General features: G+C 39.1%; 1 protein-coding gene across 5 annotated transcripts in view; it reads right to left on the bottom strand.

The window, feature by feature from the left end:
- The window catches only part of LOC132825811 (astrotactin-2-like), a 1,607,744-nt gene that overhangs the window by 1,437,820 nt on the left and 146,844 nt on the right, over nt 1-23,080 (bottom strand). For all 5 annotated transcript variants that reach the window (XM_060841306.1, XM_060841305.1, XM_060841303.1 and 2 more), the window contains exon 2: nt 12,854-13,041. In XM_060841306.1, coding sequence (XP_060697289.1) covers nt 12,854-13,041 — 188 coding nt within the window. The remainder of the gene's footprint in view (nt 1-12,853; nt 13,042-23,080) is intronic.

Genomic DNA, 23,080 nt, shown 5'->3' with positions numbered 1-23,080 from the left:
TTCTACTTTCTAATTACTTTCTGGATTAAGGTTTCTCTTGAATTCCCTTTTTGTCTGTCATTCACATTTGTATTGAAAATCACCAAGGTACGCATGTACATTGGGAACAAAAATTTGCCTGACTTTTGTTTCTTTTTCCCCATTTTGCTAATGTAGCGTCATTAATTAATTCTATTGTGCCGCATCATTAAAATTAGATTTCATGATTGAATGATTGGCCTGCTCCCTGGTTCAGCCTTATGAAACCCGGTGAGACAAGAACAACAACATGTTCTGTGCATCATACTCTCTGATTGTACAGTTGTCAAGTTATATTGCTTTGCATTAGCTCTCTCCTCATAAACCAGGAGGCAACCAATTGTGCAGTTACTGGCAAGACACAAAGCAAAATTTCCCAACCATCTTCCATCTCCCACATTTGCTTTAACATTTTCTCCTTGCATGTACCAAATTCACCAGAGATTTTTTTTTCTCAAACCTGCAATGAGACAGGATAAGCTTGAGTAGGGATTTTCAACACGGGAATCAAAGCACTTTGTGTATCAAATGGAGGTTTTCAGCAGCTGCTGTAAGAGAAAATTGAATTCCAGAAAGGTGAAATGATGAAAATCCATGAGCATGAAAAAGATCAGCTAAGCACTCAAGTAGTTTTATAGCTTTTGATTGTTTCACTTTCATTTGTGCTCAAACACTGCAGCTATAAGACAAGGTGACTGCCTGGTAGATCTTCCTGCAACTTCATAATAAACACAGCCAGAGTTTCGTAAAGCTTCGAGTGCCTGTGTTGCTCTGCATCAGCGAAGTCATGATGGGTAGCATTAATCTCAATTCTGTTAGAAATCTCCTTCGTGCTGCACTCCATACATTGTGGTCCTACAGTTTCAATGAGATTGCTCTCCTACAAATAGTCATTCAAGAGAATTCTCTATCTTGCAATCCCTTTTGTCCTCCTTACTTCTCTGAACCACAGCCCCTTATGCTGGGCTGGCTTGGGAACATCTCCATGCACCTTAAGTACAATTCAAATGTGAAGGTTCTTAAAAAAGGCATGTGCTTCTATTAAAGGTGAGGTTATTTAATCCTTTACTCTTGGATTAAGGGTAACATACCAGCCATCAATCACTCTGTACCTGTGGATTTAAACCATGCAGAGAACAATCAATAAATAAATGAGCACCTTTCATAGCAACAATACTACATCACATGAAAGTGCCAATATTAATATTTCACATTTACCTTTCCTCTTGTCAATCCCATGCATTCCGTTGTATCTCTAGTTAACAGAGATTTAAAAATTAATCATGGCCAGTCAGGTCATTGACCATAGCCAATGTTGAAAGGTTGTACGTACACCAACAACACTGTTTGAGTATAATGAGGGATCAACCTGGTCAACAGGCTCAGACAGTGACCTTACCTAATGACTTGAGTTGTAAGCAACATCAATGTGTGTAAAATCCATGCCAAAGGGAGGATATTCGATTAAATAGTAATCCACGTACATAGACCAGAGAATCAAAGCTGTATCAATGCACTTCTATCTTGACCTAGCTCAGGATCAGTGTGACTCCAGAATGGGAAAAGAGAAATGCAGTTAAATTACCTTTCAAATGTATGTTTTAAAGTTACATTTTTTCTCAAAATGCAGTAATTTTGAATCCAATTTCTTCAGTTTAGTGCAAAGTTAGAAATGTATTGAAGTGTGCAGAAGTCACTCAGTCGGAACAATTTACTGAGGGTGTTCTTCAGAAAATTGTCAGTCAAAGCAGTGGGACATAACAAGTCTTACTTCTTGTTAATTGCACACCAGTATAAAATCCCAATCTCTGTTTACACTGCCAATCTCAGGCATGATGTGCTGAATACCAGCTTCAACTTGCCAGTGTAGATCATACTATTTCTGCTTGTAGCCTGCCATTGTTATTCTAAGATTCAAAAGCTTTCTATTTATCTTGTAAATTTTCAAAATATCTGTCTCCAGGAGAAAATAGTTCACAAATTAGAAATTTTTCTGGGCTAACTGTTACTTGCAACATGTTCTCAAGTGCAACTGATTCAAAAGGGTTCTTTAACGCCATTGCTTGCACTGACAAATCATTGCTGAGGCAATATGAATGTATAAGGTGGGACAAGATTACACTGGTACACTGGCATCAATTCACATTGAATAATGTTGCTAAAATAGATTGCATTCGATATCGTATTCAATCCAATCTATTCTGCAAATTGTGCATACTTGAATCAGCTAATAGCAAATCTGGCTCTTTTTAAACATACAATTCCAATTTAAAATACATAACTTGTCCTGTTCCAATACCCTCCATACCTCTATTCAACGTGCTGTGTAGACTTGAGAAACAGAGTAGGTACTGGTAACATGTCAAATATAAATACTGCTATGCCAATGTTTCAATGTCACCAACTGACTACAAAATGTCCCACAACCAATTTAAACTGTACAGAGCCAAATAAACAAGTGGACTATTGCATTGGAACGTTTATGTGGGCTACCTACCCCTCAGCTACAATGAACAGGGATATAACACCAGCCACATTTGGCAGAACAAAACTTCTGAGAAAGGGTAATATGATGAAAGGGAATAAATTAAAAGAAAAAGTAGCGAGATAGAGGAAGACGGGGGAAATGAGGGGCATGATGGTGTTAACAGGAAAATGCTCTAGATTAAACATTGATCCACGAGGGTTTGAGTCTCTTCCGGTTCTTGAAGAAATCTCAGATTTGAGGATCAGAGCATTAAATGCTCTTCCAAATATCGGCAGATGCTCGTGCAGTGTAAGAGCTGACTGCCTCATTTATATCCTCATCCATGCAATTTATGAAAATTCCATCACTTATTCTCACCATTCGGATTGTCACCCCAGTGACAGAATAATAGCAGAACATCCAGTTGAAGTTTATAAACTAGTTTCACCCTGAATGTTCAGATCGACAAAAGGCTTATGCAATATGTGATTGTACATCACCTCAGTCCCATGCCTCCACACTTCACCAGCTGAGTGCAGTTGCTGACTTGCAAATCATCACTTGACTACCCACCACTAACTGCCCTGCCCAATTAAGCAGTTTATTTTCTTCCATTTGCATTATTATTCAGAATAAAAGCACAAGAAACTGGGAAAAAAAATTGAAATCACTTATGCTTTTCTCTTGGGTTGCCTGCAGCAATGTTCAAGAGATTAATGTTGAACTCCCAGAATGTTGGTATGATAGGATTAACAGCCCTACTGCTAAACCCCCCTCAGCATTTCAAAGAGATTTTTAAAACATTCAGAACAGCTTCAGATAATGTCGCAAGTGTATTTTACATTGTTAATATCAGGTTTGTTTTCAAGCCAATTCTTTCCAGAAAACAAAACTAATGCAAGGCAGTGATTCACTAACAGACAGTCAGGGTCATCTCAATAATAAGGCCTTTCAAACCTCATTTAAAATGTCAGCAAAGCAACATCAATCACTGAACACAGATCCAGAGTCTGCACAGATCCCTGGCCATAGAAGTGACGAGTATTTGGTTGGATTATGCTCCCAGGTACAATACAACTTGGCTCACTCCCAAATAGCATGTTGCAACCAGACAGTGCAGCAATTCCTTTCTTTGAGCAATGTTCTTCCAGCAATACACCAGCAAATTCAGTTACTTAACTGAAGATGGACTTGCTCAAGCTGCATAACAAATTGGTTCTCAACAAAACAATTTAAGCATCATAGGGCTTGTCGAAGTGAATAAATGATGGCTATTGAACTTGTAAAGGTTTTTCTTTTAATGCAGGCATTTTAACATGTTCACGGGCATAATACTGTATTTGTAGTTATTAAGCAAGTAGGTAAAATAGGACTATTTTGTTCACCAAAAACAAATTAATTACAAAAAACTTTTAAAATTCAACTGTGATAGAGTATGTCTATGATGTGGGCCTGACCAGAAGAGGGAGATGGAGGATGGCACAGTCATTGTTTCTGTTCGAATCAAAAGAATTCGGTAGGGGATGTGTACAAAACATGACAGGGAGGATCAGGTAGACCTGGGAAACAACAAAGGTTATGAGACCTGACAAAACCCTAGCCGTGGCAGTGGACACCTGTGTTAAACAATTCTTAATTCTCATAACCAAGCTGTTCAAATACAAAACTGGGTTCTGTTCATCATGGGGAAAATTGCACAGAAGGTTTTATCGCCCAGAATCAATCCGGCCAATGACCACACCAGAAATCTACTCAATTATCAACTTCTATCACTTTAAATTGAGGGGTGATAGATATAGGACAGATGTCAGAGTTAGTTTCTTTACTCAGAGTAGTAGGGGTGTGGAATGCATTGCCTGCAGCAATAGTAGACTTACCAACTTTAAGGGCATTTGAATGGTCATTGGATAGGCATATGGGTGAGAATGGATTAGTGTAGGTTAGATGGGCTGCAGATTGTTTCTACAGGTCGGCACAACATCGAGGGCTGAAGGGCCTGTACTGCGCTGTAATGTTCTATTATCTGCTGGATGGTATAATGTATATGGTTATAAAATAGCATTTGCTTATCAAAGACTAACCCAGAGCTGCTCAGTTCTGGATTCTAGCAGAGACACACAGTCAAAAGACAATTGAAGTATAGACTGAAAAATGAATAAAAATGCTCAATTCCAGAGGTGAGGTAAGCAACTGGCCTTGACACTAAAGCATTTGACTGAGCGAAGTATCAAGTAACCGTCACAAAATTAAAGGCAATTGGAAATTGGGGGGAACTCATCACAAGCTGGATTCATAGCTAACACAAGGATGGATGGCTATACCTTTGAAGTGGAGGTGCCAGTGTTGAACTGGGATGGACAAGGTCAGAAGTCACATGACACCAGGTTAGCATCCAACAGGTTTATTAGAAATCATAAGCTTTTGGAATGCTGCTCCTTTGTCAGGTGATGTCAGAAATTTTAATCACCTCTCCAACTCCCCTGGCGAAATGTCCATCCTTGGCCTCTTCCATTGTCAGAGTGAAGTCAAAAGTAAACTGGAGGAACAACACCTTATATTTCACCTGGTGAGCTTACAGCCCAATGGCCTCAATGTTAACTTCACCAGCTTCAAAATACCTCCACCGCAGCCATTTTCCATGTCTAGCTATTCCCCTCCTCTTCATCTCCCTGACCTGACCTAACCTGTCCATCTTCCTACTCACATATCTACTCCACCTTTCCCACTGATGAATCACAATAACCCCCTACTTGCATCCACCTATCATCATCCCACCTAGCTTCACATCTATTGACTCAGATGCATGGTGTCATTTAACTAGAGCAATGTACAATTTGATGAATTGCCCCAATTTGATAGCTTCTTGCTTCATTATATAGTTTAGCATCTATCAGCTCTGTGAATAGCTCATTATGTCCAATCTTTACATTCATGTACTCCATCTAATAAAATCTCTTAATCTTTCTCAACTTTGTCCTTCGCTATCTTGCCATTGTTCTTAGTGTACTTAGTTCACACATTTTTCTTCTTTAAATTATTTAAAGTCAGCTTCGATTGGTATTGATATATCCCTGACATATTTTGGCTAATTCATTGTACAGCTCTTGAACTGCCTCTTCAAATTCAACTGCTTCATCTTTTTTGTTGTCATGTGGGAATTTGACCAATTTGCATTGAGCTTCAATCGATTCCTGTAAATGAGATGTCAGTTGTAACAAAATGAGCAGTTTGCTAACTGCATGAAGGGAGACGTGACATTAACTCTTTATTGCATAAAATAAATTCACTGTGTGGTTGGAACTTGTGACATAGGCGCAGTTTTTGCATAATGTTCAGCAGTTAAAGCATTTACAACATAAAGATTTGTAGTTCTTCCATGCAATATCATAAAGTCAGCATGGTGTGGAATCATAATCTGCAATTCTGCACAGGCTGGACTCTGCTGACCTTCAATTATTTCCTTACAAAGCTTAAAAATACAAATTTTCTCTCAGCCCATCTCAAATTGTTGATCTATAAACACATTTGATCAACATTCACATAAGCAGTCAAATTATTTCCTTATTTCTAAACTTTAAGTTGAAAAACAGTACACGTCCTATTTTTTGTCTTATTAGCCTGTTCAGACATATATTGCAGATGGCATATTTCTGACAGTCAAGAAAAATAAATTCTTATAGTTAATGGATTTTAATGTTCTTTCATTTCTTTCTGATAATTAAAAAAATAAACCAAACCAGATTGTATTATTCAATTCACACAATGAATGTCAGCTTATTTAATTTTGATTTGATAAATGACATAATTGTTATTCAAAAATAAAATATACACAACTTTAACAATAAACAAATGATACGAGTAACAAGAATTCAACCGTGACAATGAAACATATCATGCCCATTGTCCAAGTTAACTTGAGATTATTGCTTAGATATGCAGTAGAGCACAAATCAAATGGAATCACCTTGGGAATGAAAGCTCCACTCCCTGAAGAATTTGGTTTAGAGAGGATTTTGCTGTATTATACAAGTTTTCATGCATTTATCTGAAAGCCAACTAGGAATAGAAGATACAGTTGCAGTCGGTTTCATTTGAATTAATGGAAACCAGAAGTTGCTGGAGAAACTCAGCAAGTCTCATTAGGACTGTGTAAAGAAAGTAGTGATAATGTTTCGAGTCAAGTGACCATTTGTTCTAAAGATAGGGCACTGGTCTGGAAATGTTAACTTTTTCTCTTCACAGATGCTGCCAGGTTGCTGAGTTTCCCCAACAATTCCTGTTTTGTTTCAGATCTCCAGCATCAGCAGTTATTTGTTTTATTATAAGAATTAATGACTTGGACATTCAAGGCATAACTGCCAAGATTGTAGATGATGTAAAACTCAGAGTTCTGGAAAACAGTAAGGAGGATCTTAACAGATTTCAATGGGACAGAAATAAGTGAAATGGACAGACACATGTCAGTTAGTATTCAACATAAGAAGGAGGAGATTCAATATGAATTCAATTGCACAGGGTTTAATGGGCATGCAGGAATAGACTGTCTTGTAGATGAATATACACAAATCTTGGTTGGTGACAGAATTGGCTGAGAAGTTAAAATGCTAAAAAGTGACTCTGTTGTCTTTAATTTTAGTGTAATGGTATACAAAAATAAGAAAAAGCTAATCCTGCATTTGGGGCGGCATGGCGGCTCAGTGGTTAGCACTGCTGCCTCACAGCACCAGCGTCCCAGGTTCGATTCTAGCCTCGATGACTATGTGGAGTTTGCACATTGTCCCTGTGTCTGTGTGGGTTTACTCCGGTTTCCACCCACAGTCCAAAGATGTGCAGGTCAGGTAAATTGGCCATGCTAAATTGCCCATAGTGTTAGGTGCATTAGTCAGAGGCAATGGACTGGGTGGGTTACTCTTCGGAGTTTCGATGTGGACTTGTTGGGCCGAAGGGCCTGTTTCCACACTGCAGGGAATCTAATCTAATCGAAAAAAAACATTGCATTGCTTAGGTTTCACTTGGAGTACTGCATTCAGATCTGGGCACTATGTCTTGGTAAGAAACTCTAGCATTTAGAGATGATGTAGATTTGAAAGAATGACCTAAGGGATGTGGAACTTCAGTTAAATGCTGAGATTGGAAAAGATGCAATAGAGCTCCTTAGTGCAGAGTATTTAAGAGGTGATTTGATAGAGATACTCAAAATCATGAAAAATGCTGACAGCATAGACTTGGAGCAACCATTTCCAGTGGCAGAAATTCACTAAGCAGAGGACACAGACCTAAAGTTTTTGGCCACAAAAATTAAGCAGTTTGAAGAACAATGGGCTTTTGGGCTCTGGAAGACATTGTCAGAAAACGTGGTGGAAGCTAATTCAATAATAGCATCTGAAAGATAACAGGATAAATGCAGGAAGAGAAAAATATTGATATGATAATGGGAAAAGAACAGAGAAGTGGTAATAATGGGATAGTTCCACAAAACAGCAAACATTACCATGATAAGTCAAATACCTTCTTCTGAGTTACCTCATTCTATGATTCTAAAGAGGGAATACACAATAAATAATGCTGAATAATTATTTTCCAATTGCAAGTTAAGGCTTAGATTTATGTTTTTGTATAAGGAGACTTGGCAAGGTCAAACTTCACTTGGTTATATTGCCAGAAGTATTCTTACAGCAGAATTAGATTGGATCCACAGAGAGGCAATAGATAAAAAAACAAGCTGAGGCTGGAAATTTACAGCATTCTGTGTTCAAGCACTCCTTGTGGCCAGTCACTGAGTAATATTATAAATCTTCTGAGATTCAGAAGTCCCTGGTCCTATCCATTCAGCTCCATGTGATCAAAAGGGGAAAATAAAATACAAACAGGTTCTATTCTGGAGTCAGCTAGCAAGTCAGAACTCACTGCAGGTCAATACAAAATAGCCAATCCCAAGTAGAGGGAATGTTTATATGTCAGGTCTTTAAAATTACATCTCGATATAGGATCGTGTTTGTAAGTATGAGCCTTCGAAAGTTGGATGTTTGTAAATCGGGAACCCCTGTAACTTGCTGTTTGCAACAGTAAACAATATGCACCTTTGAGAATATCTGAGTAGTGCTTCTATTTTGAAGTATGAAAATGAGTGTAACTGACAAAAAAACTCATGAACAAGCTGTTTCCATACCTAATGTAAAGACATTTGTTCTTTACTTGCATTGTAGCTCTACGCATGACAAAAAATGAGGAAGTTCAAGACACAAGAACAAACTGAGTGTTTCCAACATTGGTATCTGTCTACAAAGCTTCATTATCCTCATAATAAATCAAAGGCTTGTTTTTAATTTCTACTCAATTTAATAACTATATAATTTTAATATATATGTATTATTTCAGTTGTATTAAATAATTATCAGATCTTCACATCTCATTCTATTGAAAACGTGACCTTGAATCTAAGTTTATAAATTGAAAAGCACTTAGCACCTTCATGAACTCCGAGTACTGCTAAAATGGGAATAAGTGATGCTTGACCAACTCAATGGGATTGAAATGAAGTCAGATGTTGTGTCGCACTTTAATAAGACAAGGATTTTCCTTTTATCTTTGCACTTAGTGCAGAGATATGAGAAACAAGCACATAACACAGGATTCACTTAAGCAGCATTTTACTTGGGCACTATTATCAATAAAACCAATTGTACTCAAACGATAACAAAAGAACATAGTAACATCTACCTTGGTGGGTGCTTAACATCTATTTATTGACTTTTCACAGTTGTCTTGCATTCCAGCTCATGCTAGGTCCTCTTCCCTTCAATGGCACAGTGTTTAATTTCCATGATCAAGCTTATCTACAATTGGAGTTAATTTTACTTCTGTCGAATATATTCACTCTCATAACAATATGCAGAAACATTTTACAGATTCAACCTTGAAATTTATTCTCACTATAACATTTTGTGTCAAACTTTAATTCAAAGCCTTAAATTGTCTAACCATGATTATTAATACTTGTAATCCATGAAATCCAACAGTGATCACTACATCCAAGAGACAGTAACTAATCTATTTTCTTCGTACAACTATCTTTCTTAAACTGATTGGCTCAATCAGATGCAGCACATCCCTCCAATACTGTAATGTGCCTATTTTTCCGGCTACATATAGTGCACCATAAACTGCAGCATAAATCCATAAGGAATGACATACAAAAGTAGGGATGCTTACTAGAACTGTAAAAAGCACTAGTCAGATCACAGCTAGATTACCATAAATATCTTTGGCCCCCTATCTGAGGGAAAATATATGCTGGTATTGGAGGCAGAGCAGATAAGGGTCACTGGCTGATCCAAAGTATGGAAAGACTGCCTTATGAGGAATGGTTGAGTGGGAATGGACCAGAAACCCACCGGAATTTAAAGAAATGAGAGATTCATTCTTATTGAAACATATAAGATTCTTTGGGGACTTAACAGGGTAGACATGGAAAAGTTGTTTTTCCTTATGGAAGAGTCGAGGACCAAAGGGCATAATCTCAGAAGAAGGTGTTGCACATTTAAAACAGTGATGAGAAGGAATATCCTATCTCAAAGTGTAGTGAATCTTTGGAATTCTTTCTTACTGTAGAGTGTTTCTGAGGTTGTGTTGTTAAGTGTATTCAAGGCTGTGATAGACCGATTTCAATCAGTAAAGTAATCAAGGGCTGAGGGGAAGTGCAGAAATGTGGAGTTAAGCATTGTCACATCAGCCATGATTTCATTGACTAGTAGAGCAGACACAATGGGCTGAATGATTTACTTCTATTCCTACATCTTATGGCCGTTTCTGAGTGTGATATACCTCAGAGTTGACATCCAGTGTCCACAAAGTGAAAAATGTGCTATCAATGGAAATTCAAAGCTGCCTGTGATCTTCACAAAACCTATGTTCACTCCACAAGGCAATGATTTTCTTTTGACAACTTGAGAAATATGGAGCCTCAGTAAAGTCTCATTTACTGCAGAGGGGGAGCAGACTAGGAGATATTGCAAACATTTTCTGCTCCAGCCTGGAAGGTACGTGGTCACTTTCAGTCCCTGACAATGTCATCCTGCTCTGAAGTTGCAGTTGTGGCTGCAGCAGATCACAGATTTCATGTGAGGCCAAACTCAGTTAAGTGCAGATGACTGACACACTGGGTTTGGAATGAGAAAGCACACATTCTTTTAGGTGGAAGAGTCATCATTTAAGTCTTTACTGTGAGCATTCAGATTGAGGTGAGTAATTAGCAAATTTGGTGGACTAATATCCATTCAGATTGAGGTGAGTCATTAGCAAATTTGATGGACTAACAATTGGAATATTATTCTGAGTGTCTTCAAAAATTCAGAGGCTCCCCTCCTCTCTACCTACAATCCAGTGGCTGACAGATATGATTCCGATTCTTCATTCCGAAAGGAAAACTACATGGTTAAGTGCTTGGGAAGCTTTCTCATCTTGTATGAGTATTGGTAGTTCTTGGGTTTTTAGGTAAAATCATTCTAAGGCAAGCTTTTGCGCAGTAAAGATCAAAATAATTTCCTCCTACTGCTGCTTAATGAAGCGCATGCCTTTACAGGCCACTTAATTAAATGAATGGTTGCATGCAAAAAAAATATTAAAAATTGCACTAATTTTTGTTTTCTGATATTTGAATGGAAGGGTTTCTGCTCTACAGAATTATTTCAGTCACAATGCATGCCAATTATGGTTGTACTTGGAATGGGTTGTCAAGGTGAAAAATATAATCTTGTCCTCATTTTCAATAAAATGTTACCATACATTTTAGCTTTCAGTAATTTTAAACAAGAAGAAAACAAAAGAGAACTTAATCAGCACTGATCATTGATAGATTTCATTTTTACTTTAATGGTGCAGCAAGGTAAATTCACCACTGATATTTTAGGAGTGTTTCTTGTTAAGTCATAGTGAATATGCACATATACATTTGGTTGAGATTTGTGGTCAGTGGTGATGTAAGGAAACTCACTGTTTAGTTTGCAGAAAGCTCAGCTAAGAGATCGCGTGTTATCCACCTTGAGAACATTAACTCTTTCGACTTGTAGTTGATGGTCACAACATTTTGTGCTGATGCACAGCATTAATCTGCTGTGGTGTCATCAAGTGGTCCAAACAGCCAATCATATTAAAGAATTCTCACAGACAGCCAACCAGGAAATGAATTGTATAAATCATCAAATCACTTTTTAAAAAACATTTCAGGCATTGCCCAAAGCTATATTTGTGCCACACTCTTAAAAATCTAAAAAAAACATACATGGATTTAAATCAAATAAGTATAAAATCAAAAATTAACATCCATTAAAATAGCATACAAAATAATGCAAATTAAACTAAATGAATGAAGTTGTAAAGACTTTGCCTCTGATTCTCTAAAATGCAGTGTTTGTAATGATTGAAAGTTTAAACTGTAAATGACATATATGCAATCAAATCATAATAACACTTAAATGCTGTGGATTTAACTGGCTTCAAATATGGCTTCTCGAGATAAATAGTTGGCATTTCACGTTGATTCAGAACTGAAAGCCCAGAAAGTTTATTGGCTATTGCTTTGCATGCTACTACCTTATTACACAATGATTACGTAAATATCTATGAATTGATCCCTAAAAAAATGTTTATTCATTGCATCAAATCTTCTCTGAACAAGAGACTGGGAATTAGGTTCCAACTACTACATCTTTTATCTTTTTCAGAAAATAATCAAAGCATATTTCCTATCATTTGTTTCATTTGCAAAACACTAAAATGACACCACAGCCAGCAGTGAAGGGAGGTTTTGGCTGTAATATGCAATATTTTAAGGTTTTCATTTTCTCATGATTCATTTCTCTTAGTAACGCCACCACTATTTTCCTGAAGAATGCAGGCATATGATACATGAGAAGGTTTCGGTTAATCCAAAAATTACTGTTAATCCAAACATTGGATGATAGCCCAAACTATCAATTTTAACATTTGGACTTGGTCCGATTACTATATCTATCCCTTCAGAAGCACAGCTATAAACAAACATTCACTATGTGGGTGATCGATGGGCTCAGAAACCACACCTTCTCACTTCCTGGCAGTGTGTCGTCAATTACCACTTCATTCTGGCAATCTGATAGTTCCGAGAGTCCTCAACTGGGTGAAAGCCACTCTGCACTCCATTCTGGCAACAATATTTGCTCAAACAGTTCTTCAATTAATTGTGATCCACTGTCTTTTACTGGCCTGTAAAGCTACTTCCATACTGTCAACAAGTTTAAGTTAAGGTGCCTTATCTCTAAATGAAAACTCATACATCATAGTAGTACTGGCTGGCTGAGAGAGAACATGACTTATTTGACAAGATCTCACCATGACTGAGACATGAAGGACATGCATCTGTTCATCCACAATCTCGGAGGGCTCCCGCAGAGTTGGTGGAGTTATCTGGGACAGGTGCTCGGCATTACTCATGGAGACATGGAAATATAAGGTGCCATTCTCCAGCCATTGCTGTTTCCAATGGACCAAAGAAATATCAGCCACTGTTCCAGTCATTTCTGAAATAAGAGAGAGAAAAACCATGATCAAAGCTATTGTTTATATTGTGAACAGTTCCAGTACATTGTCATCTCAGGAGTGGTCAACACTATCTCGAATACTATTTTATAGAGATTGGATGGGAGGGACCATTTTAATATTGCATATCTTTGACACAATTAAACATTTACCTTACTGATGTTAAAATGGCTGGAACCAAACTATTTACGTCTAAAATTTTAAAACTCTACAATTCACCACATCACATACTCTGCTCCTGCCAAAGAAAGTGAATCAATGTTTCCCAGAATTGACGAAAAATACTCTTCAAACAAGTTACCACAAACCCTTCAGAAATCAATTGAGCAATAGAACCAGTGCATAGGAAGTCCAGCTAGCACTCAGTTGGGATCTGGGGAAATTCACAAAAAGACAAAGAACTGTTTGAAATCAATATAAGAAAATGGTTTGAATGAAACATGCTCATCCTTGCTAGGTCAATATGCACTACTGCTGCAACCTTCTCAAATTTGGGTAATAGGACAAGGGGCAGTATTAAAAATCAATACTAAATATGCAGCATTTAGATACGTGAAGATTTTGAGACACTCCCTCAAACACTGAGAAAGTGCCTGCCATATAATTTCCTCACCCATCCCATACTCATCTTCACTCATTCCTCTCAAAGAATTAGTACTTAAGTAAGTCAGCCATGTTCACTTGTCCAGATGAGAGGCCATTACACCAACAGGACAAGCTACAAATAATTAGGACCTTCAACAAGGTCACTAAAGCCGAGTATACCAGAAGAGAGAGGGGAGATGACAATGAGGAAGGAAGAGATGATTCAAGTACAAGAGATCCCGGGGGAAGTACCTCTTGTGAACAGGTTGACTCTCTCAGAAACTGTCGAGGCAAACGACACCACCAGCCTGAGAGGCAGACAGGTCTGCCAATCGAAAATTGGCATGGAGGCAGAGCCAAGGAGTCAGACATCATGTAGAGTCGTGGTAATAGGGCATTCCATAGTGAGAGGGACTGAAAGGGGTTTCTGCGGCAACAGGCGGGATTTGAGGATGGTGTGTTGCCTTCCTGGTGCCAGGATCCAGGACGTCACTGACAAAGTGCAGAGGATCCTCAAGGGCGAAGGTGAAGAGCCAGAGATGGTGCTGCCTGTCAGCACAAATGACATCGGGAAGAAGAGGAAGGACATTCTACAGTGGGACCTCAGAGAACCTGGAAGAAGGCTAAAAAGCAGGACTTGCAGTGTGGTTATCTCCAGTTTGCTTCCAGTTCCTCAGGCTGGAGAGGACAGGAATAGGGAGATAATGGAATTGAATGTGTGGCTGGAGAACTGGTGCAGGAAGCAAGGATTTAAATTCTTTGATCACTGGGGTATGTTTTGAGGTAAGGATGAATTATACAAGAGGGACGGATTACACCTTAATAGGTGGGGGACCAGCATTCTGTCAGGTAGATTTGCCACTGCAACAGAGGTGGGTTTAAACTAAGTAGTGGTGGGGGGGGGGACTGGAAATTCAAAAGGGAAGTTAAAGGGAAAGTGAGAATTCAAGAAGTTAAGAAAGACAACAGAATCAACGGAGCAGAAAACTCAAGACAGGATCATACAGTATAGTCAAGTGAAACTGAGATTGATAAGAAGGGTGAGTGGAGTAACAAATTAAAAATATTATATATGAATGCACAAAGCAGAAGAAATAAGGTGGATGACCTTGAGGCTCAGTTGGAAATTGGCAGTTACAATGACTGAGACATAGCTTCAAGTGGACAGGGCCTGGAAAATGAATATTCAAGGCTATATGTGCTATCGAAAGGACACACTGACAGACAGAGGGGCTGAGGTGGCCCTGTTGGTAAGGAATGATATCCAATTCCTTGCGAGGGGGATCATGGAATCAGGAGATGTGGAGTCAGTATGGAGAGCTGAGAAATTTTAAGGGTGGAAAGACCCTAATGGGAGTTATCTACAAGCCCCCAAACATTAGTCTGGATGTAGGGTATAAGCTGAATAAAGAGTTGAAATTAACCTGTTGCAAAGGTATTACTACAGTTGTTATGGGGGATTGCAACATTCAGGTGGACTGGGAGAATCAGGATGGTACTGCACCCCAAGAAAGAGACCTTGTGGAGTGCCTCCGAGATGGATTCTTAGAACAGCTTGTACTGGAGCCTACCAGGGAGAAGCCAATTCTGGATCTCGTGTTACTCAACAAACTGGACTTGAACAGGGACCTCAAAGTAAAGTAGCCATTAGGAGATAGTGACCATAATATAATAAGTTTTCATCTGCAATTTGAGAGGGAGAAGGGAGAATTAGAATTGTCACTATTGCAGTTGAACAAAGGGAACTATGGAGCTATGAGGGAGGAGCTGGCCAAAGTTCAATGGTGCAGTACCCTAGCAGGGACGGCAGTGGAACAACAATGGCAGGTATTTCTGGGTATAATGCAGAAGGTGTAGGATCAGTTCATTCCAAAGAGGAAGAAAGATCTTCAGGGGAGGCAGGGGTGGCCATGGATGTTGAGGAAAGTTAAGGACTGTATAAAAATAATAGAGAAGAAATATAACATAGCAAAGATGAGCGGGAAGCCAGAGGACTGGGAAACTTTTAAAGAGCAACAGAGGATAACTAAAAAGGAAATACATTTTAAAAAGAGGTATGAAGGCAAACTGGCCAAAAACATAAAGGAGGATAGTAAAAGCATTTTCAGGTATGTGAAAAGAAAAAAAATGGTTAAGATTAAAATTGGGCCCTTGAAGACAGAAACAGGTGAATTTATTATGGAGAACAAGGAAATGGCAGAAGAGTGAACAGGTACTTTGGATCTGTCTTCACTGGGAAGAAACAAGCAATCTCCCAGATGTAATAGTGGCTGAATGACCTCAGGTAATGGATGAACTGGAGGGAATTTATATTAGGCAGGAAATGGTGATGGATAGACTGTGAGGTCTGAAGGCTGATAAGACCCTGGGACCTAATGGTCTGCATCCCAGGCTACTTAAGGAGGTGGCTCTAGAAATCGTGAATGCACTGATAATCACTTTCCAATGTTCTATCGATTCTGGATCGTTTCTTGCAGATTGGAGGATGGCTAATATTGTCCCACTTTTCAAGAAAGGAGGGAAAGAGAAAACAGGAAATTCTCGACCGGTTAGCCAGACGTCAGTGGTGGGAAAGATGCTGGAGTCAATTGTAAAAGATGAAATTATAACTCTTGTGGGTTGCAGTTACAGGATAAGTCAGAGTCAGCATGGAATTATGAAGGGGAAGTCGTGCTTGACTAATTTTCTGGAAGCTTTTGAGGATGTAACTATGAAGATGGACAAGGGAGAGCCAGTGGATGTAGTGTACCTGGACTTTCAGAAAGTCTTTGATAAAGTCCCACATAGAAGATTAGCGAGCAAAATTAGGGCACATGGTATTGGGGAAAACCGACTTGGATTGAAAATTGGCTGGTTGACAGGAAGCAAAGAGTAGTGATAAACGGGTCCCTTTCGGAATGACAGGCGGTGACCAGTGGGTTATCACAAGGTTTGGTGCTGGGATCACACATAAATGATATAGATGAAGGTATTAAAAGTAATATTAGCAAATTTGCTGATGACACAAAGCTGGGTGGCAGGGTGAAATGTGAGGAGGATTTTATGAAAATACAGGGTGACCTGGACTGGCTAGGTGAGTGGACGGATGCATGGCAGATGCAGTTTAATGTGGACAAGTGTGTGGTTATCCACTTTGGTGGCAAAAACAGGAAGGCATGTTCCTATCTAAATGGAGTCAAGTTAGGTAAAGGGGCAGTACAATGAGATCTAGGTGTTCTTTTACATCAGCCAATGAAAGTAAGCATGCAGGTACAGCAGGCAGTGAAGAAAGCTAATGGCATGCTGGCCTTCATAAGAAGAGGAATTAAGTATAGGAGCAAAGAGGTCCTTCTGCAGCTGTATAGGGCCCTGATGAGATCATACCTGGAGTATTGTGTGTAGTTTTGGCCTCCATATTTCAGGAAGGACATTCTGGCTATTGAGGGAGTGCAGCGTAGGTTCATGAGGTCAACTCCTGGAATGGCGGGACTATCATATGTTGAATGATTGGAGCGACTGGCTTGTATACACTTGAGTTTAGAAGGATGAAGGAGATCTGATCGAGATGTATAACATTATTGAAGGATTGGACACTGTGGAGGTAGGCAGCATGTTTCCGCTGTTGGTGAGTCCAGAACCAGAGGACACAGTTTAAAAATAAGGGGTAGGTCATTTAGAACAAAGTTGAGGAGCAAGTTCTTCACCCAGAGACTGATGGGTATATGGAATGCTTTGCCCCAGAAGGCAGTGGAGGCCAAGTCTCTGGATACTTTCAAGGAAGAGATGGATAGAGCTCTTAAAGATAGTGGAATCAAGGGTAAAAGGACTAAGGCAGGAACAGGATATTGATTGAGGATGATCAGCCATGATCTTAATGAGTGGTGGTGCTGGCTCGATGGGCTGAATGGCCTACTCCTACACCTATTGTATGTTGTCTATTATCCCTGTGCTTAATGTGTTGGATAACTCAGCAATCAAATTACAAGTTTTACAAATTGAACATAGAACACACTTTATTTTAATACAGACAATTAACACTGCAACAATAATTTCTTCCTTAAACAGAATTGTGTACGGGTTTACATGTTGAATAATGATATCTTTCTAGTTCATTGTATGTATTTTTCATTAAAACAATATTAAAAGTGCATATATCAGACTGACTCCCTACCTATTTCAGACAAACACCCAAAATATGTGTCTCTAAAAACACAAAAAACAACTTTGATGGCCATCATTTGTGTTGCACGATATATTCTGTGGAAATTTGTTTCCGTAAAGCTAACCAAAATATGGCCTTAATGTTGAAGGTTTCTGCAATGGTCCAAAAATGCATTGTGTTCCACTTACTTACATTTGTGATACACAGAAAAGGGGACAGTAATGGGTGAAAAAGTGCAGCAATGTAAAACCAAGCCATTTTCACCCTTGCAGTTTATAAGATCAGTACATTATTGATTTTGTGAGCCATTGCTGAACAAAACAAAATTAAAATGTCCAGTATACTAATCCAAATTATTTTTTTTGTTCTTATATGCCTTAGCCACACATTTATTTTTCAGTCACATTATTCTAAATCCTGATAGGTATGCAGACATGGGCACCACAGCCGAAGAAAAAAATAACCTCCTCCTTCTTTGATGCACATATAATTTATAGAAATGGATTCTCTTCTCCACTACTCATTTAACTCACAACAAATGAGATCTTAAATCCTGAGGGACTGTAGCTACATTTTGGGCAGGGGCTATTGTAATCACATTAGACAAAATCACATGCCAAAATTACAGCAATCACAACAAGATACTGAAACACAAAATGCCGCAACAGCATCTACTAATTGTATTCATACGTTTTCCATTTGGAGGGAAAGCAATGTTTTGACAGGTAATCTTTAATGCATTGTTGGTCTTTTATAGAGATGATAAGCTTGGTGGATAACTAAAATCCATTCACTTTCGCAGTCTCATTGTGTGGGTTTGCACAATGTAAACAAACTTCAACTGAGTGAATGAGCTGCATCATATTAGTTACTGGGCGAACAATAAAACCACAGAAAAAAGGTTGATTGGTTGTTGCCCAAAGAAGCCAAATTCAATCTGTGAAGGAAGTAGCTGGACAGATTGCAATCAAAATGAAACATTGCGAGGTCATGAATTGCTGACCAGCAAACAGTTGTGCTTCGGAGTCTTTGGGTGATTTTCAATTTCTGATGGCGAGAGGAGAAGGAGGTGAGAAATTAAATCAAACAACCACAGAGGAGGCCATCTGGCCCTTTTTATTTGTGTTGGTTCTGTGAAACAGCTATTAATTTGCCAGTACTGTTTCCCAAAGCCACACCAGTATGTTGTCATTCCTACAGTTGCCCAGGGTGTTTGGTTACACGGGAAAGCTGCTATTCCATACATCTGCCTTGTGTTCAATACAAAGTGAAAGATGTGCAAAAGAATTGGGTCTTGTGTTTACTGAATGTGTCATGACCTTAATTCAAGACCGCCTTGTTTTAAGTCCAACTTGTCTATTTAAAAGAGGGCTTCTAAGTCAAATAAATGTCTATAGATATAAATTCAGTGGCTGTCAGGAGAGAGAGAGAGAGCTACTCTACTATGTTATGCTTCATGAGACATCAAGGATGTTTCAAAGGGATGGACCTAAAAGGAGGAAATGCATAACAAAATGAACTACCATCTCCTCAAACACTGGGGATGATGGAAAAAAAGACAGAAGTCTGGGTGGTAAACATATTTGTGTCTCCCCTTCAAAGAAAAACAAGGGGGTTAAGAACTTATTTAGCCCAGGTCTGGAATATACACTCAGCCGAAGTGCCCATAAGTGCAAGTGGGCTGAGGTCCTTGAGAGTACTAGCCTTGGTTCAAGCACTAATATGCGATGAAAATCATCAAAGAATCATTCCTGGTCACCCCTGCATTGAAAGTAAATGATTCCTTCACTCTGAGCGCTAGCAACCTGCTGGTCAACAAGCCTGTCAAAGGAAACCAGAAAAAACAAGTTCAATCAACCTGAAAAACCATGGAGTTTGAAATCGACTGCTCAACTGTCAATGATTCACTGTCTAATTACCACAAACAACAGAAAGTGAACCACATATCTTTTAACTTTTACATTTTTTGGGCTCACTTCTCATTTATAATCTGCCTGTTGGAAAACTGACCCAGTATCTGGTTATGACGAAAGGCTTGATCAGGGAATAAAATTAGTTCATTAATTGTGAAGAGGACCATTCATTCATTTGAGAAAATGGACAACTTTTAAAGATAAGTATTGGTATGTTTGGGTCCATTCCACAGGATGGATTGTGGGATGTGTAAATCACGGTATTTCACAGAGATGGGTTGCCAGATATTTTCAAGGTTTCCACATTGTTTAAGGCTTGCAATCATCTCTCCAAGATTCAAAAATTAGCAAGAAATGTTTGGAATAAAGATCAAACAATCCAAGTGAGATGTACATAGCATCCTTAAACACTTTAAGAGAAACTGACTTGATTTATAAATCAGTTGGTGATGAACTCTGTGACGAGCTCATTGACAAGTGTACCACTCGATACAAGTTAGAAACATTCCAGGGTCGATTCTAAGATGACCTGAGTAAACTGAAACAAGGACTACTCTGCTGCTTGGTTTCACAGTGGTTTTCCTGTTCCTGGTATCATCAAGTCCCTGCAATGAGGAAGCAGGCCATTCAGCCCAATGAGTTTACACCGACCCTCTGGAAACCATCCCACCCAGATCCATTCCCTGTAACCCGGCATTTCCCATGGCTAATCCACCTAGCCCCCACCTCTCTGGATACTATGGGCAATTTAGCATGAACAATGTATCTAGCCATCACACCTTTGGACTGTGGGAGGAAACCGGAGCAACTGAAGGAAATTCATGCAGGCCTGGGAAACGTGCAAAATCCACACAGAGAGTAACACAAGGGTGGAACTGAACCTGGATCCTGACGCAGTGAGGCAGCTATTCTAAGCACTGAGCCACTATGCTACCCAACTGATCGACCATTATGCTCAAAGTTTGGAAGATTTGCCAGGCCTCTTCCCAATTTTGGTATGTACCGAATGTACTCTGCTACAACATGCAAGTAAAGTAAAGTTGCCACAGTTTTACCAGACTATTGAAAGGTTCTTTTGTTAGACAGACATGTTAGATGGTGGTTCAACTCTACAGTCACCATTCTCCACGTTAGAAGAGAGGCTGATAAGGAGAGTACAGCTAATACGGGAATTGAACTCATGCAGCTGGCATCACACTGCATTGCAAACCAGCTGTCCAGATAACTTAGCTAACCAGTTCTCAAAACAGATGTCCTGTGTGAGGTGTAAAGATGCCGTTGAGGACATAAACATAGGAATAGAGGGTCATTTAGGTCCTCAGGTTTGTACCTCCAAGCAGTTGGATTGCATTTGATCTGCAATTTAACTTTATATCCTTGTCCTTTAATGTCTTTGGAAACCAAACAAAAATCAGTCAATTTCAGTTTGAAAAGGAGCAATTGATTTAGTATTAATTGTTGTTTATGGAGGTGACCTTCAAACACAGTGTGTGTGAAGAAAAGTTTCCCAATTTCACTGTGGGACACAGTCTCAGGAAATGTGGTGGACCATTCAGGGGTGAGATGAAGAAAAATTCCTTCAGCGAAAGGGTAGTGAACCTGTAGAATTCTCAACCACAGTGGGCTGTGGAAGCCACGTAACTGAATATATTCCAGAAAGAAGTAAACACATTTCCAAATTTTAAGGACATTAAGAGGTATGGGGAAAAAGTGTGCATGTGCCTTGAGGTAGCAGATCAGATATGATGCATATTATTGAACCAAGGTTTGTCTATCTAAAACATGACTTCTACCTGAGTTCAGAATTTATAATGGGAGAAAGTGAGGACTGCAGATGCTGGAGATCAGAGCTGAAAAATGTGTTGCTGGAAAAGCGCAGCAGGTCAGGCAGCATCCTGAAGAAGGGCTTATGCCCGAAATGTCGATTCTCCTGCTCAGAATTTATAATGCCTTGCATGGCAGAATTAGCTGCTCACCATGTATCCTGGTGGTACATTATAAGTGGCCACTTGTGTAAAGGTTGATGGCTATAAACATACATCCCAGCTAAGCCCAAAGAATAAAAGAAAAGCAGATTTGAAGTCACTTCATTCTAATCCATCCTAAATTAAAGAAAACCTACTGTTTGCCTTCACTATCTACAAGATCAGGAGAGAATTGCCAAACAGAAGGTCTCCACATGTCATACTTCAGTGACAGTATCCTACTGATCAGCAACTGCACAAGGAATCTGAAACAACAAAGATGTGCTTTTGCTCAGCGTCACTTTGATCCATGTGTACTTGCTTAAAACTGGCCTCCTGCACTGCAATCTCGGTAAAACATTTGATTGGTTAAATCAATCGCAAAAGATGCATGTGATCTAGTAGGTGTTCAATTTTTGATCTGAAAAATAGCAAATATTCCTGTGGCAGACAACAACACCACAAAGCTACTTTGAAACTGTGCTTCACGCCTGTCACATACCCATTAATAACTCAGAGAATGTAACATTTGATTGGTCACAGTGCCCTATAGTCTGGTATCGTTCCCTTTGAAAATGGTGGTCTTTGGTAAAGGCAGGAGAACTGCTATGATGAGTGTGTGTATATATATATATATATATATATACACACACACACACATTTTATATATATACACACACACACACACACACACACACACACACACACACACACACACACACACACACACGTACTTTGCTAGATTTATTCAAACTATTTTTTACTAATGAACATTTGGTCTCTGCATCAGGTACATTCAGATACAAGTGTACACACAAGAGCACTTGAGATACTTCTCAAGAACTGTCCTTACAACAAAGGACAAACAGTGCATTTTGAGTAGCCTGCTTATACAGTTTCTTTATATTCCTTTGTCCTGTTTAAAAGGGACTAATGACCATTTGAATTGCGTGGGTTCACAATTGAACAGTTAAGATCTTAATGTAAAGTATGTGAAACCATGGGCTAAAAATAAAAACACAGGAAATTAAAAGGCTCATCTTCCTCTTTTGACAGTCCAGAAACAACAAGTGCTAAACACACTTAAAGGGTTAGAGCCCAGACCTTTAATGTTCGTACCCTGGACCCAGGTTCAAACCTCCCCTGCTCCAGAGCCGTGTAATAACATTTGTGGCCAGATTGATTAGAAAAATTGGTACCCCATTAAAGGTGAGTAAAAGCTAATGGTAGATTATAACCACAAAGGGAACATATAGCCACCAGTGCCATAAAGCCATAAGCATGATTGAAGAGCTGTTTAAACGCTCGAAAAGGGCAAGAGGTAGTTTGCTTCTTTCAGTTTTCTGATTTTCCTTAATAAGGCAGGGTTATTACCTGAACCCTGCTGATCCAGAAGGCAGGATTGTCAATCAATGTG

The sequence above is a fragment of the Hemiscyllium ocellatum genome, chromosome 21 (assembly GCF_020745735.1).
Source record: "Hemiscyllium ocellatum isolate sHemOce1 chromosome 21, sHemOce1.pat.X.cur, whole genome shotgun sequence".
Lineage (NCBI taxonomy): Eukaryota > Metazoa > Chordata > Chondrichthyes > Orectolobiformes > Hemiscylliidae > Hemiscyllium > Hemiscyllium ocellatum.
The sequence above is the reverse complement of the archived record's forward strand: the minus strand, read 5'-3'. Positions and strand labels throughout refer to the sequence as shown.